The 17,478-nt window shown below is 37.7% G+C and overlaps 1 protein-coding gene across 2 annotated transcripts; it reads right to left on the bottom strand.

The window, feature by feature from the left end:
- Positions 1 to 3,918: 3,918 nt before the first annotated feature.
- LOC129276266 (development-specific protein LVN1.2-like) lies at positions 3,919 to 17,035 on the bottom strand. Of its 2 annotated transcripts, none has more exons than XM_064109632.1 (7): positions 16,771 to 17,035; positions 15,192 to 15,322; positions 13,608 to 13,785; positions 12,783 to 12,867; positions 10,548 to 10,742; positions 8,920 to 9,014; positions 3,919 to 5,306 (listed from the first exon to the last, which is right to left on the bottom strand). In XM_064109632.1, exons 3-7 carry the CDS (start codon positions 13,743 to 13,745, stop codon positions 5,223 to 5,225), a joined length of 597 nt encoding a protein of 198 aa, XP_063965702.1. In that variant the 5' UTR covers positions 13,746 to 13,785; positions 15,192 to 15,322; positions 16,771 to 17,035; the 3' UTR covers positions 3,919 to 5,222. The 2 variants fall into 2 exon arrangements, with proteins under 2 accessions (XP_063965702.1, XP_063965703.1); XM_064109633.1 differs by having other exon boundaries at positions 16,791 to 16,936.
- Between the last annotated feature and the right edge of the window lie 443 nt (positions 17,036 to 17,478).

Raw genomic sequence — 17,478 nt, 5'->3', positions numbered from 1 at the left:
ATCATTTATCATGTTTATTGTGACAAATACAAACATGTACGGTTATATTATAAGATCAGTTTGAAAACTTTGGTGACAAAAAAAAATACATAATGAATTTATACACAATCATGTTGAAAACAAGGTACATATAAAATCAGTTAAACAAACGTTAGGGCCTCCTTTAGAAATCCAAATATGTTGGCGAACTCAAATTTCATTTGATTTTTCTTTGTTATTCAAAATATTTTTCTTTCATATGAGCAATTATTCACTGAAATCTAGCCATAAACTTAAAATTTTAATTGAAATCGCAAAATTGCCAAAATATGTATTATTGCAGTATGTATAAAACAAATGTGACCTAATTGCATCTCCGCCCTTTTCTCCCTATTTCCCTTCCACCATCAATTTCTTCTCCTCTATCTCTCTCTGCCTCTCTTCTCTCTTCCACTATTTCTATTGCTATCTGCATTTCCTGTATCCACTCATCTCAGTTCGGATAAGTTTATTCTTATCTAATAAATGTGAACATTATATGAATGTAATTTTTATAATTCTAAGTTATCACATCTTGCCATTTGTCACACAAATCATTAAGACATTGTTCAGTATAACCGGGTGTGATCCTCCCTCTCTCTCTCCCTCTTCCTTCCCTTTTCTTGCTTTTCTCTTTTTCTTCTACATCTCACATTCCATTTATCAGCTCTATCTGTCTCTCTTTACAAACACACCCACTTAAACCCATATTCTTGTATTATTTTTTACAATCTAATATCAGGTTTAAATTGACATATTTCTTACAAACGAGAAAATCTAAAATGATCATTGTAACACATCTGGTATATTAACATGTACTTTGCATATTTTCCTATTTGATCAGTGAGCATCGATTTAAATTTATTTATTATATACTTTGTTACATATATGTCTATATTGAAATTTGTCCGTAGTACTATAAGTTATTTTTACCTTGTTATTGATGATTTTGTTTGAAATGTAAACTTTTGCAATTCGGCTTTTGCCGCAAAGAAAGTATTTTTAATAAACCATTTTGAATTGAATTGAATTGAATTGAAAAATAATATAGAAAATGAAATGTAAAAGGGGAGGTCCGTTCAAGCGGGATGTGGTTATCTCGTCGAGGTGTTGTGGCTCAGTGGATAAGTCTCCGGATTTTAAACCACAAGGTCCGGCGTTCAAATTCCGCAACAGCACTAGCGTCCTTTGACAAGGCGTTTATCTACATTAAGTCACTCTCCACCCAGGTGTAGTAAATGGGTACCCGGTCCGGTAGGAAGGAATTCCTTGACTGCTCGAGCGCCAGGATAGCCGTGCTAGAGCCGGGGTAATAGTAAGCAGCTCTTAGAAACATTTGTATCAAGCGCTATATAAATGCTGCATAGTATCCTTATTATTATTGTTATCATTATTATCTCCACTTGATGTTTGTTACTAATATAAAGTTCGCTTTATCACTTTGACGATATATCAAAATCATGAAAAAAAAATTAGCACCGAGAACGGATCCAGAAATTAATTATGAATATTTATTCTCCTTGACGAAAGTAGCATCAGGAAAAACGCATTCGAGAATTCGGCGTATCATTTTTCAATTCAATTCAAATAAACATTTATTTTCTTCCATTTCAAAACATTTTTCATAAACATTAATTCATACAAAAATCAAATTGTTATGAAGAATATAAATATGTATATGTTTGGTTTAAAGAAGAAGGCGTATACCCTAAAAGCCGAGGCTTGTGGCGGGATATGCCCATACGCCTATAGACAAAAATACAATACAAAGGAAAGGGCAGAGAAAAGAAGAGAAGGAAAGGGAACGAGAGAGGGAGACGTGAGCGAGGAGGCGGGCATGAATTACTGTATAAAATAGAATGCTCAACAAATGCATCAGTGGGGGCAAAATATAAATGCCGCAACAACAATTGTCCATGGTTCATATTATCATGTTAACTTAAGTCAAAAGGAAACGTAAGGTGGAAAATATTCATATATAAAATGACAGAAGCAGTTTTTTCATTTTATAATTAAAGCTAGTTGACGATAGAGATTATTTTATGTAATCCGGAATTTCGTTCCATATTTGGGGCCAGTATAACGAATGTTGTGTTGGAAGATTATTTTTTCTATGTTTGGGAATGAATATTTGAGCGGGTATCAAAATTATGTATGTTGGAAACATGCGTAAACAAATCACGAAATTTTTGTGGAATTTGAGAATTTAAACACCTCTAGAGAAAATGACATTGTTGAAGTTTATTGATGTCGTCTAATTTCAACAATTTTAGGGAATGAAACTAATTTTTAGTATTTGCTAGTGGTATCTTGTCGTCTGGAGAAATAATACGCACAATTTTATTTTGAAGGGAACATAATTTCTTAAGATGGGTTTATTATGTGTTTGCCCAGACCAAATTACAGTAATAAAGATATGGCAAGATTAAATAGCAATAATGTACGCAATGCAGTTTTAGGCAAGTAAAAACTTAAGCGATGTATTATTCCAATATTTTTTGCAACTTTGTTCTCAATTTCATTTATGTGATGTATCCATGTTAAATTACTATCAATGATAACGCCAAGAAACTGGTATTTTCAACTCTGGGAATAATTTGGTTGTTAAGTTTCACCACTACATGATTAAGATCAATACTTGTGGAGTTACGGAATATAATGAAATTGCATTTTTTATAGTTAACGGTAAGCTTGTTTGCACAAAACCATTTACAAACATTTGTTAGTTCAATATTTACAGTTTCACACAAGTGATACAGATTACTATCAGAATAAACAATATTGGTATCGTCGGCGTACATGACAAAGGAAAGGAGATTTGACGAACGATAAATGTCATTAATAGATAAAATAAACAAAAGTGGGCCAAGGAACGACCCTTGTGGTACTCAACATTCAATTGTTCTAAATTCAGACTGAACGGAGTTATAAACGGTGCATTGTTTACGATTTGAGAGGTAACTAGAAAAAAGGTCGAGGGCAGTTCCACGAATACCATAGTTAGTTAGTTTTGATAAAAGTATATTATGATTAATTGTGTCAAACGCCTTTGACAAGTTAATAAATATCCCTATTGCGAATGAGTCGTGCTCAAAGGAGTCAATTATGGTATTTGTTAATTCGAGAAGAGCTAGTTCTGTTGAACTCAAATGATATTCAGTGATATAACAGTTATATAATTTTCTTTCTACCGTGAGAGTTAAAAAAAATGACACCTCACAAATCCCCACTTTAAGGAAAAATTATGTCATGAACACATAATTATTATATATGGCCTAAAGGAGTATGTTCTCCCAAATAATTTGATACCATGTGTTAACGTTTGGATGATCAGGAGGTATTCTTTGCAGTGATGTAAAGTTTGATTTGCGCCACAGTAAGGCATGACTGCAATGAATGAATCCAGATTTCAATGATGTTATAATTCTACAACGGTTGCATTAACATCCATTTCAAAACACCTTTTCAATAATTTACATTATAATTGTTTGATAAACGTTTTTTAGTATTAACTCTCAAAATTGATTTCATTGAAAAGGGATTCGCAAATATGTTTACTAACTCATATGGCATTGACATCTCGATTCATTCATTGCAGTCATGTCTTACTTTGGCGCAAGTCAAAATTTATATCACTGCAGAGAATACCTACTGATCATCCAAGCGTTTACACATACCGCATAAATAGGGTATCAAATTATTCGGGAGAACATACTCTTTCAGGCAATAATGATTATGCGTTCATGATATATTTTCCTTAAAATGGTGATATGTGAGGTGTCGTTTTTTTTTTTTGGGGGGGGGCTCTCACAGTAGTTTGATCACTAATGTATGATTCGACCACTCTTCATGTAATCGTTTTGAGTTATTGATGATTAAAGAAACTACAAATACAAGGTATACGAATATATAGTTTATTTATTAATAATTGGTTTAATCATGGTTGTAAAACATGGACAACAATCAGAGATAATCGTACAATTGCCGTTATATGTCTCAATTGAATTCCCTTTTATAACTAAGAAGAGGAATGAAATAGACTTTGATTTTAATTTGAGTATTCATTTGACGATCCAGAATTAAGGAATCTAGTTTGTTCTGTGATTTCATCTTCTCGTCAGTTTTTATAACTTTTTATTTAATGCTTTCATATAGACTTCCATTTCACCACAGGCCAATACAGTCAGTCGACGCCTATGTTTAAGTTCGCCGACCGTCATTAACAATTAACCCGTTATTGCTTTGAATATAGTCAATAAAAATTGTGATCAATAACGGAAAGTGCCCTTTGCCATTAGGGCATCACGTTCTGAAATGTGCAATCGTGTTAAAAAATAGCTTTGTCGATTATTGAACGAGTAATGGACGGTATACAATTGCGAAACAGACTCTTTCTTCGCTTTCATGCGCACTTGCCTTCATGCATTTTATGTGGGCGGTACTGTTGTACATTAGCCACTTAGCGAAACATAATTCTTCCTTCGCTCTCGCTTTTCATGTATTTAATCATACCGATTCATTTAGTAAAACGTAGGCCTACTGATATAAATTTGTCTTTAGATTCCTCATTGAAGTATATCACGGGCGGAAGGATGTCAAAAGAACGATAGTGCATTTGTCGACGTGTATATGAGAGAGAACATGGTGGGTGAGGGTGCACACAAGTGTGTTTGTGTGTGTGTGAGGGAGACTCCCTCACACACACCCGTGCACACCCTGGGAGAGAGAGGGGGAAGAGAGAGAGAGAGAGATGGAGGTTGCAAGAAAAAAAAGTACGGGTAGGGGTGAGCGTAATGCGTGTGGATGTCAAAGAAACATGGGGAAGATTAGAGAATGGAATGGAATTGTATAAAATAATTATATTCTATACACTCTTTAACATGTTGGGCAACATACTGTCCACACGGCAATTGTTTAAAAATTTATCCAACTTTGGGTAGTTTTCAACCAATACTGTGAAGTTTTCACCCAAAGCACACATTATTTGGTTTAAAACTACCCAGAAATGGATAAAGCTTTAACCAATTGCTGTGTGGACAGTATGTTGGCCAACATTTTAAGAGTGTATAAATATTTTTTTATGTGTAACGGTGAACATGATGACACCGTTCCATGTGCATTTCAAGGATGAATTTCTTGTTCGTCGACATGGGGGATGATTTTCGTCACTATATTTCAGTTTGTTCAAGGATGCCCATTGTATTTTAAAAAAGTAGAGGCAGTTGAAGGAAGTCCAGATTTGGTAGGTATGGTGCAGATCGTGCCATGTTTGTCGTTAGGCTGTTGATCTGGGGGAAACAAAATTATAAATTAAAAAAAATTAAAATATATCAACAATATGATATTTCATCTCGGAAAATATATAAATGCCGTAATGATAATAATAATAACGTTTTATTTACCCAGGGTAGCCACTTCAGTTAGGATACTGCTCTACCCGCGGGCCCTACATAACATAATATGTTATTATTACCCTTCTCCAATCTAAATGCTGAGCGTCTCGCAAGAAGGCAGAAGGTCCCATTTTTATAAGTCTTTGGTATGACTCGGCCGAGGATCGAACCCACGACCTCCCGTTCATGAGGCGGACGCTCTACCATTGGGCCACCATGCCCGGTTCAAAATGTGAAATGTAAATTTTCAAGGTATTTAACCAATCGGGATGAAAGATCACACACACAAATATATACAGAGAGAGAGAGATAGAGAGAGCATATTTATGTATGTATAAATACAATATCTACAATATCGTGGCCATTTGTGAAACCTGGCTCAAGACTGGAGACGATATTGTCATCGGAGACATCACGCCAACGGGTTATACGTTCAAGCATTTTCCACGCACAAACAACAAACGAGGTGGAGGCCTTGCTCTCTTATACAAGTCTACTCTGAATGTGCGTTTCCCTGAATGTATTGCTAACCCCAAGGCTTTTGAGGTTTTCTCAGCTGAAATTGTCAGTTCAACATTATCACTCCTACTTGTTGTAGTGTACCGCCCACCAACTAGATCAACAGGTTCTTCCTTTGATGCGTTCACTGCAGAGTTTGAGTCACTTATTGAAGATGTATGTTTGAATCAAATGCCTATTATCATCACAGGTGATTTTAATGTTCATGTCGACTCAGTGTCAAATGCAAATGCTTGTGCCTTCAAGAATCTCCTCTCTAGCCACAACCTTAGACAAAGTGTTACCTGTCCTACGCATACAAAAGGTCACACTCTGGACTTACTGATCACCAGGGAATCAGACCCAACCTTTTTTGATGATCTGCATGTCATCGACGGGATAGCTGATCATTCAGCAATAACCATCAAGCTGTATCTTGAGCGCCCTCAGAACCAGAAGGTTGAAGTAAAAACAAGGAATGTATCAGCCATCAGTAAGGAGGCTCTCTGTGATGACATAAAGTCTTCCAAGCTTTCCAGTACAGAGTTGAAACTTAACTCATTGTCATCACAAGCTGAGCAGTATAACACCATCCTTGGAAATATTTTGATAGTCATGCTCCAATGAAGACACGTACAGTGGTTCTGAGACCCCATTCTCCATGGTTCAAGAGCAGCTTTCATACTGAAAAGCGGGAAAGACGTCGCCTAGAGACCTTGTGGAGAAACTCTGGACTTGAGATTCATCGGCAGATGTATACATCGCAGAAGCAGAAGGTCAATCGACTCATTCGTCAATCAAAGTCAACATACTACAATGACCTGTTCACAGAGAATGCAAAAGACCAGAGACGACTCTTCAGTATTGCTGATAAAGTCCTTCATCGCAAGAGCAAGTCTCCTCTCCCACAGCACCAGTCAAAGGAACAGCTATCCAAAGAATTTTGTAAGTTCTTTGATGAAAAAATCTCAAACATCCGCCAAGGATGCCAGATTGCTGATGACCTAAGCCTTCCTTCTGCTGGAATACTGTCATCACCTAGTAACTTGTCGGTTTTCGAAGAGGTAACAGAGGATGAGGTACGACGCATTGTATCATCTTCACCACCAAAATCATGTGATCTGGATCCTATCCCAACTCTGTTGCTCAAATCCTGTTCTTCTACTGTGATCCCTATTGTGACATCAATCATTAATACCTCTTTACAATCTGGAGAAGTCCCAGAAGTTCTGAGAGTTGCACAAGTTAATCCAGTGCTGAAGAAGTCAAAACTCGATCCAGAGAACATGAGCAACTATCGCCCGATCTCCAACCTCAGCTTCTTGAGCAAGACACTGGAGCGCGTCGTGATGAACCAGTTGGGTTCCTACATCACAGATAATTCTCTCCATGATACATTCCAGTCTGCCTATCGTGCCAATCATAGTGTCGAGACAGCAATCATCAGAGTCCAGAATGATCTACTTTCCGGCATGGATCAAAAGAAGATATCGCTTCTTGTCCTACTTGACCTTTCAGCAGCATTTGACACTGTCGACCATGATATTCTTCTCCATCGACTTAGTGACCTATATGGAATCAGCGGAGTCGCACTACAGTGGTTTCGATCGTACCTGACAGGAAGGACGAGCTATGTTTCCGTCGACGGTGCCAGATCCGACTCATCAACGCTGAAGTATGGCGTTCATCAAGGCTCTGTCCTCGGCCCGCAGTTGTTCAGCATGTACACTTCGCCCATATCTCACATCATCAAGAGGCACGGACTCCAGTATCACCGATATGCAGATGATACACAGATTTACTGTACCGTCAACTCATCTCAAACTGAGGTCAATTTAGGACTTCAGCGCATTGAATCCTGTGTAGCTGACCTCCAGGAATGGCTGTCTAATAACTATCTTAAGATGAATAAGGACAAGACGGAATTCCTTGTTGTGGGATCTCGTCAACAACGAGCCAAAGTTACAATAAACCATCTAAGAATTGGCAACTCTTTAATCAAGCCTTCTGATCAAGTGAGAAACCTTGGAGTGGTGTTTGATTCCTCACTTACAATGGAGCAGCATGTCACAGGCACTTCCAAGGCTGCCTGTATCTCTATCCGTAATCTTGGAAGGATCCGCAAGCATCGAAAGTTGCTGAACTCCTTGTTCATGCCTTTGTAACAGCCCGACTGGACATTTGCAACTCAATTTTGACTGGTTTGACTCAACATCAACTGCACAGACTTCAGCGTCTGCAGAACATGGCCGCACGTCTTGTGTCCCTTCAAAGAAAGAGAGTCCACATTACTCCAATTCTGCGTGACCTACATTGGCTGCCTGTCAACCAGAGAATAGCCTATAAACTTGGGGTCCTCGTATTTAAAGCGCTTAACGATAAATCTCCACCCTACATATCAGAGCTCTTATCTCAGCATAGACCATCACGCAGTCTCAGATCAGCAGATCAAGCATTGCTGACAGAATCTCTCAGCCACACAACTTGGGGTGACAGAGCCTTCTACATCTCTGGACCAAAGCTGTGGAATAGCCTTCCCCAATTCATCAGGAGAGCAGAGACCCAATCAACGTTTGAGTCTTACCTGAAGACTTTGCTGTTCCCCACTCCAACATTATTGCAAGAATAACTCAATTGTAGTATTACTAGGACAGTACTTGAACTGAATGATGATCCTAAGCACTGTTTGAAGACATTGAAATTTGTGAGATATTTCCTATTTTTGAGCAAGCACCATGAGCGCCCAGCTGAGGCGGATACCGGCGCTATACAAGAGCCCATCATCATCATCATCATTACTACTTTCGATAACTAGTTACATTTTTTGCTTGGTTATTCAGGTTAACATACTGTACATTTTATGCTTCAGGCATTCTACTCCAAGATTTTACATCATTCTTGAAAATCATATTTAGAGTGAGATGCATGGAATAGAACAGATGTTTGAGATAAAACAATACCATGAATACTGTCATCGCCACATCGACGACAATTATGGATGACGTCATACCTCTTTAGGACAGAAGTCTGGTACAGTGAACCATTCTTCGGGATGCGGGATACCACTCGTCAAGTTCAGGAGGCCTCCCATACTGATTAGAGGAACTGCAATGAAAATAAAGTCGTACGTTGATCAACATCGCTTTTTATCATGATTTATTTGTGAAAAATAATTTTCTGAATTACCAGACAGTCTGTTTACTTTCATTTACCAATTGTTTAACACAACATTTTGTTTAACACGAACAACAATCGTATATGCTGTTCCCACTCTCTGGGATATAGGCCTAGTTGCCTTTCATTCAATCCTATAAAAATTAAATAATTGTGAAAGTGTTCTCTTAAATTCATAAATTGTCCCTTGAAGCAGTTTTGCTTTGCTTGTTTGCATTTTACTAGGTAAATTCTGTTTTGATTATTTAGATTTCATCATTTTTATTTTTGCTGTTTGCAACCGTATGGGATAGACCCATAGATTTTGGTAAATTCATTTTGGGAAGATGTGGAATCCGTAAGGACATTAACACTTTTCAATTATTTTTTTTAACAATTACATTTATATACCCATGACATAAGTTCCCGACTTATAGAGTCTCAATTGGTTCAATGGCGAAAAAAATAGCAATTTTCTTTCCCCGCTACGCGAACCGAATCCTAGAACATAGCAAATGCATTGAAATGCAAGTCAAATTACAATGAATATATCGGAGTCTTTGTCCAAAATTGGTGAACCGGAACAGCAGATTCGTCCTACGTTTCGGACCTGACGAAAAATTGCAACTACGTCGTTTGTCCCAATAAACTGTCGTTTTAACCCAATAAACGTTAAACTTTTCTTCTTCATCATTGGATCTCATGACTACAATATTTGTAGTGATATTTTATTCTCTTAGGGAGCGTTCACATTTGTTTGTTAAGTTAAGAAGAAATCAAGGATAAGTTCGTCCCTGCCATGAGGGGTGCAGACTCTATATGACTAATTTCCGATATCGTGTCGAGGACTTTAAATGCTTCACTCAATATAATGATGATAATAATAATAATAATAATAATATAGTAATGATAATAATAATCATGATTATATGGTTGCTAATACTAATAATTATATTGATAATAATAGTAATGATAATAATAGTAATACAAACAATAATAATGATAATATGGGGTCATTAAGCTACCCATAGATCCACCTTGTTAACTGGGTGCTCAAGGCGTTTCTATATTACCCAGAGTAATATGTTACCGATTCCAGTGCTCACAGTTTTGTGAGAATTTACGGTTCCCATTTATCCAACCTGGGTTGAGAGCAGCACATTGTGAATACATTTCTTGCTACAGGAAATTCTGCAATGGCTGGGATTAGGACCCATGACCGTCAGTTTTGATGGCCATAGTAAGAACCACAGGGGGTCTGTTGCATAAAACTTTTGCCATAAAAAATCTGGGAAATGGATAAAAATTATGGCAGCAAAATATGCCATTGACAATAGCACATTGAAAAACATATGGCAAAAAAAATGCCAGAGTATTTCATTTATGCAGCAGGCCCCAGATCGCACTGATCCGCCTTTCTATAACGCAAACACAGAATAAAAACATGATATACAGAAATTAAAAAAGAAAAACATGTACAATAACCTTTACGGTCCCCTTGAAATCGATCACCAATGAAGGTAGTACTAAATGGTGAGCAGTCATCCTGAAAGACATTTGCTACGATGTCGCCCTGTACAGCATCCTTAGGGTGAACGAACTTATAGGTCCACGAATCTGCAAACAGACTACCACCTTTGGCGCCCCCGATGCGAAAACTGGATTGCCATGTTGCGTTATCTACGAAATCAATGAAAACAGTACAGTCATGACAGTGCAGTTTATTTCTAAGGCCCATTGCAAACTGCACAACCCGACCAGCACCAAATTTGTAGTTTTTAGTAATTTTACAAGTTTAAAAATTTCTAAATTTCGATTGGGGTTTCAATCATTACTGAGATGAAGGAGTCTAGTTACATACATTTATATAATGTAGGCCTAAATATATTATTACCAATTTTGATTATCACGAATTACCAATTTACTACTCATTGTAATAAAATTCGTATACATGAAGTATATGTCTACTTATTATAAGCTATATACTAGTAGTTCGGGGTAAGAGACAATCTAATCTTCATGACTATTTTTTTTTCGGGTGGGGGGGGGGGGATTTTTGACAGGAAAGTGCTAATGGAAATGTTGGTAAACTTGAGGTCAACTCTGGCCCTTTATTATGCTCGTCAAAAGAACTTGCCCCTAATGATGAAGTTTCCTGATGCGTCAATTGTGGTGCTGGTGATGATGATGATGACATGGATGATGGTGATGACGATGATAATGATGATGATGATGATGATGATGATGATGATGATGATGATGGATGCAGGTGATGCGATGTGACTCCAACCCACTTCTTTAGTTGTCATGGAAACTAGCATTCCAGACAAAGTCATCAATCACTAGCTAGTTTCTTCAGCAGAAAAACTTGCACCATTGATTGAGTTAAAGACTCAAAGTAGTGGTCACACCTCCAGAACTTTGCTGGAGCGGTCCTTGAACGGTAGGGAGAGGGGGTCGAATTTCGTCACCGCGCGCAAAATGAAAAAAAAAAATCGAAAGCACGGGCGTTGTCATAGCGGTGCACCGCTGAAGCCGGCGTTGCTTTCGCGTTAGTTTAGCGGTGACACCTCCATACCAACGCCAAGCCAAAGTTCATCACCGCAATGGATCGCTGCTTCAACGCCCGACACCATTCCAGCAATTCCGTGTCCGCTCGTAAAACGCTTACAACCGCTCCAACAAAGTTTGTGCAACGTTTAATCACCGCAGCGGTGGTCCAGCGTTCAATATTTATGCGTTGGCCTAGCGGACCCAAACGTCCACGAACTTGCGTCTAGCGGTGCCAAACTTTGACTGAGCTTTGTTGGAGCGGTGGTGAACTTTGCCAGAGCGGAAAATTGCCCACTCCTCATTCACCGCTAGCAATATTTTGTGCAGTTCAAAACCTTCGGAGCGGTAGGAGGGACCATCAGCAGTGGCCGAGCGTATACGCCGTTGCCTTGAACGGTGGCCAACTTCTGTTAAACGGTGGTGATTGGTAACGAGCGGTGGTGATTTTTTTTTCACCGCTCCAGGACCGCTCCAGCAAAGTCCTGGCGGTATTATATATTATATTTCTGATATTTTAAATCGAATATATTGAACCATATATAGCTCAAGTGAATCTGAACTTGATTAAACTGACTTTCAGTTATCAATTTCATTTCATTTATTGGTTTCTGCAACACTTTTTCATAAACACATTAACAAATAAAATACAATAATAATATACGTATAACTGACAAGCAAAACATTGAACATAATTGCATTTTCTATTAATATATACCGTATCGATTGTTAGAAGGTTGCAGGGGTTGCCACTATAAGCTAAGCTTGACTGCGTGGCAACCCCAATGATGACATAGTATAAAGTATATGAATTACAGGCTGAACTCTATGGCCTGTATTCTGAACTCAGTTATAAGTTAAACTCTGGTCTAAAGTTGTGGTTCAACTATAGCCAATGCAGGATCGATTTATTAGCTCATCATGTCATTCATAACAGTCTGTGAACAATAAGTGAATTAGTTTTCTTTACCATTAATGGCCTAACATATGGTGACAGACCGGAAAGACCACAGTGAACAGGAAAAATTTACAATGTTAACAAAGTAATGACCTTTTCAGCTTCCCACAATTTTTGCACAGAGTTAGACCATTTAACTTAAACCGGACTTCGGAATACGGGCCGCTAATCCATTTCTTTTATTTTGGGGGGGGGGAATGAATTTCTCTTACTAGGAATGCAATTGGTTGGTTGTGGCTCTGTGACCTCTTGCTTCTGGCAGTACCGCAATGCATCAAGAATTATATACTGGTACTTCTGTTTGACAAGGAAAACAATTGTTAAATAACGTAAATGTTTACCGTCATCGGATCTTAGTCAGCATTGACCAATCAAAATCAATGTTACATGCGCATTAGTTTAAAAAAAAAACTGACCCGGAACCAATCAGATTAGTCGCAGTACATATCACGCCTTACGGGTAACTATTAAAAAATAAATTAAAAAAATAATAAATTATGTATTAAAAATTTAAATCATAATTGACAATCTTTGATATTTATTCATGGCAGTTTTAAAATTGCTAACTATAATATTTGTTTGTAAATTAGATTGAGGGTGGGATGATAACTCAACATTGCTGTTGTTCACACAAGAAAGTATGTTCTCAAAAACAAGAGAAAATGTTTCCGAAAACCACCCCAGGCGCATTTTAAATTGGGGATGATTATTAGTCAAATTAACCCTGTATTCACCTTTTCTCACATAGTTTAATAGATAATTATATTAATTATAAACGCCAATTAATGAATATACTCTTTCCGTCCCTTTAGAGACTTCTCAGTTGTTTCCGCATTAAATCAAGAAACATACATTTTTTACACATTTTTTTCAATAGACATTATATAGCGCCTTCATCCAGATTGAACTGCCCATTCCCCCGGTCGCGTGCGCGTATAATACCCCATGCATCTTTTCGAAATCTTCCAAGCTCGGCAATTATTATACAAAATATCAAGAGCAAGAAATATAACGTCTCCAAGTCATACTATATATACCTGAGCGTAATTCTGGATCAGCCTAATGAGTGTCGATGTACCGTTGGGGTAGGTAACTGACATATTATAACCAAACATCTTCCTTTCAAAGTCAAAGGCACCATACTGATAGGTAAAGAACCCTTCCGAGTGGGACATATTGGTGTCAGGGTCCGTAATTACCTGCCCCACTTATACCCTTTTTACACACGCTAAATTTTCCTTAACCCCGTACTATAGGTGGGGCTAAATTGCCATTTAGCCCCACCTATAGTACGGGGTTAAGCTTAGCCCACTTTCTTTTTACACAGCATTTTTGCAAAGTGGGCTAACCCCACCTTTAGTACGGGATTATTTGGCCCTGCAAAAAAGCAGGGTTATCCCAGCAATTGCGGTGCTAAGAGCGATAGTACGGGGTTAAGATCGCTAGTGTAAAACGAAAGTGGGCTAAGCTTAACCCCGTACTATAGGTGGGGCTAAATGGCAAATTAGCCCCACCTATAGTACGGGGTTAAGGACATTTTAGCGTGTGTAAAAAGGTACGAGTGAAGTACTTGTACTACGAATGATCGACAAAAACCACTAGTCCGGGGTTAGCGAGTTTCGTGTGTGAAAAGCAAGCATTTCTTATCCGGGGTTAGCGATAACAATTTGGCATGTGTGAAAAGGAAAACAAATAGTACGGGGTTAAGGATAGTACGGGGTTAGCGATAGTCCGGGGTTAAGAAAATCCTGTGTAAAAAGGGTATGAGGCACCTGTGGAAATAGTGGACCAGGGGGTCACCTTTCAGAAAGGACTTGCGGTTGTGGAAACTATGTTTAACTACGACCATTGCTGCAGATGAGCCCTTAAACCAACACTTAAAATAGATGCCATAATTGCAAGATCATTATGAAACAGGCATCGGGGTCCCGTAACACAAAGGTTAGCGATTAATCGTAAGCTTGATTTTCACGACGGATTGTATACATTGTAGTCAATGGAATCAATCGTATAAAACGTTCTACGATCATTGCCAAGTTTTGTGTTACGGGCCCCGGAAGATTAAATCACAAATTCTCCCATAAAAGTATTTAAAAAAAACACTTCCCCTCCCCATGATATTGTTCCATTACTTGCGATTAAACAAACAATGTATGACTCATATTAATTAATGAGAACAATTATGTTAATCATCCTATTTTTCTAGTATACTAAAAAAAATTAAAGTCAAATTAACAAAACTCACTAATATTCGGGTCAAATTATTTTTATACTTTCTGGATCAAAGACAAGTTCGAGTCAAACAACAGAATAACAAAATTTTATTGTAACATGACATTGCTCCTACCATGCCTATACGCCATAATGTTCCTCCGCTAATATCTATGAAAATAGAATTGAATTGAATTGAATTGAATGTTTCTTGGCTCAAACGACATGAGTATTCGGATAATTAAGGTTAGGATTAGCTTTGAAGTTGGATTAATATTTGGCTTAATGTGTGGAATTTCGGTAGGAGTAATTATTGCAGAAGCAAATAACACTAAAACGATAGTATAGGCCCCTTTTTTATTACAATATATACCTCTAACCATGGAGATGGATATTAACACAGATCTTACCATTGCCTGCCATAAATTTTGTTGGGCCACAACATGGTTTTTTGGCACCGACAGCTATCACAACGGCAAAGAGAGTGACAAACAAAACGTTTTTTAACATCTTGAACAATTACTGTGATTCCAAGTATTTCCTGAATGATCAAAGAAAGGGAAAGAAAGAAAAAAAAATATATAAGAACTTCTTCGTTTTGTTCTACGTTCCTATTTTCTTTGTTGTGATCTTCTCCTCCTTCCTCCTCCTCCTCCTCCTCCTTCTTCTTCTTCTTAATTCTTCTTCTTCTCCGTCTTCTTAATTCTTCTTATTCTTCTTCTCGTGCTCTCCTTTTTATCTTCCTTCTTATTCTCTTTTCTGCCCTTCACAATGATTCGTCTTTCATCTTTGTCTCCTTTCCCTCCTTCTTTTACTTCTCCCTCCTCCAGGGAGAAGAATCATTCTTCACATATTGGACTATCCACCCTTGTCCGAAATGCTCAGATAGGTATCCCGGGAGGTATCTTGGCGTAATTTTCCTAACCAAATTTGCAAGTATAAAATGACGTCCAGTGATGCGAGTCTGTTTCATATGGGCTGCAAGATTAAGTTGGAATATATAATATATTACCAAGGAGATCTCCTTGATTATTACAGCCCCACCTGCTGTGCTATCTAAATTCATTAAAAAAAATCTTGAAATGGAAAGTTGTCAGTGCTTGAAATCAGGCTAAAGTCTTTACATTATAAAGAAAACAAGTTTGGTAGTGTGTTCTGATCAAAAACATAATAGGCAGTACCATGTACGGCGATTTCGTGAGATTTTTTTTGTCCCTCTTTAAAACTTGGAAAGGGGGGGGGGAGCTAGACGACACTCTCCCATTTATCTTATATCTATAATTTTGAAATTCTACACTCTAAAAACTGGAGTGCTAATTTAGCTCTTAAGGAGCGTGTATAGTGACTGCACTTCGGAGTGCTGATTTTCTCGTTCAAATTTGAACTAAAAAAATCAGCACTCCGAAGTGCAGTCACGCTCTTTAAGAGCTGAATTCCGAATTAGCACTTCGTTTTTTAGAGTGTAGGGAGGGTGTGTCCCTCTCACCCTCATTCCCTTTAGATCGCCACCTTTGAATTAATTAATAATGGACAAGAGCTAGACTCATACTTAATTATTTTTTGATAATTATAATGACTAGCGCGTTCAATTTGATACAGATGGCGCAGATCTTTAATTCACCCCTTTTTATACACCCGACATGTCCTTATGAAAGGAAACATAGGCCCATATGCCCCAAACCACAGTCACATTTGCTCTATCGCAGCCGTACGATGAGTCGAAAACGGCCGTTTTAATTCATTTTTATTCACACCAAAATGTAGTTGATAGAAAAAAAATTAAAACGGCTGTTATCGACTCGCCGTACGGTCGCCATAGGGGAAATGTGACAGAGGTTTAAAGGGTGCAATTTTGCGAACCAAAGAACGGGTACTCTGCTTATCATTTATGAAAAACTTCAGATTACTCATGAGAATAGGCATTTCTTTGAAATCTGATAATGAAAATAAGCAGTAATCTTGCGGGCCTATACCTGAATTCATACTCACGTGAAAAACGATTTACTTGCCCGATTATAGTGATAAAGCTGTCTTGCATAGAGTACCGGTGATCTTCGTTTGAATATATACGGACTATACTCTGAAACTATATCAGCAACTGTATTTAAGCAAATGAAATAAAATATTTATTGCCAAGTTCATTCACGTGATGAGTGCTTTACGTGGTGGCAATTTGCCTAAATATAGTGTTCATTCGCTTTACGGGGGCAACTTAGAAGTTGCAATTGAACCCGGTCGATCTGGGTCCGAAGTCCAGTATCAGTAAAAGGATACAAATATTGATTCTCGGGTATTGATTTCTGTCGATGAACTTTAAAGGACAAGTCCACCCCAACGTGGATTTGAATAAAAAAGTGAAAAATCCAACAAGCCTAACACTGAAAATTTCGTCAGAATTGGATGTAAAATAAGAAAGTTATGACATCTTAAAGTTTCGCTTAATTTCACAAAACAGTAATGCACATCCTGGTCGGTATGCAAATGAGGAAACTGATGACGTCATCCACTCACTATTTCTTTGGTATTTTATTATATGAAATATTCTCATTTTCTCTTCATTGTCAAGTGAAAAACGATTAATTCCTCCCTGAACATGTGGAATTAGCATTGTTTAATATCATATAGTTCAGTCAAGTTGGTCCTAATTGTCAAATCTGTAAAAAAATGAAATGCTGTATAATTCAAACAATAAAAACA

This window comes from Lytechinus pictus, chromosome 14 (genome assembly GCF_037042905.1).
Source record: "Lytechinus pictus isolate F3 Inbred chromosome 14, Lp3.0, whole genome shotgun sequence".
In the NCBI taxonomy this organism is placed as follows: Eukaryota; Metazoa; Echinodermata; class Echinoidea; order Temnopleuroida; family Toxopneustidae; genus Lytechinus; species Lytechinus pictus.
Note: the sequence above shows the minus strand (reverse complement) of the source record. Positions and strands in the feature narration are given on the sequence as shown.

Bases quoted from the DNA above. Each gene is read 5' to 3' on its own strand.
- LOC129276266 (XM_064109632.1), bottom strand. From the start codon at position 13,745: ATGTCCCACTCGGAAGGGTTCTTTACCTATCAGTATGGTGCCTTTGAC. The intron at 9,015-10,547 runs GTTATTGTACAT...TTTTCATTGCAG, and splicing joins ATTTCAAGGGGACCGTAAAG to TTCCTCTAATCAGTATGGGA. The intron at 5,307-8,919 runs GTATGACGTCAT...TGTTTCCCCCAG, and splicing joins CAGACTTCTGTCCTAAAGAG to ATCAACAGCCTAACGACAAA.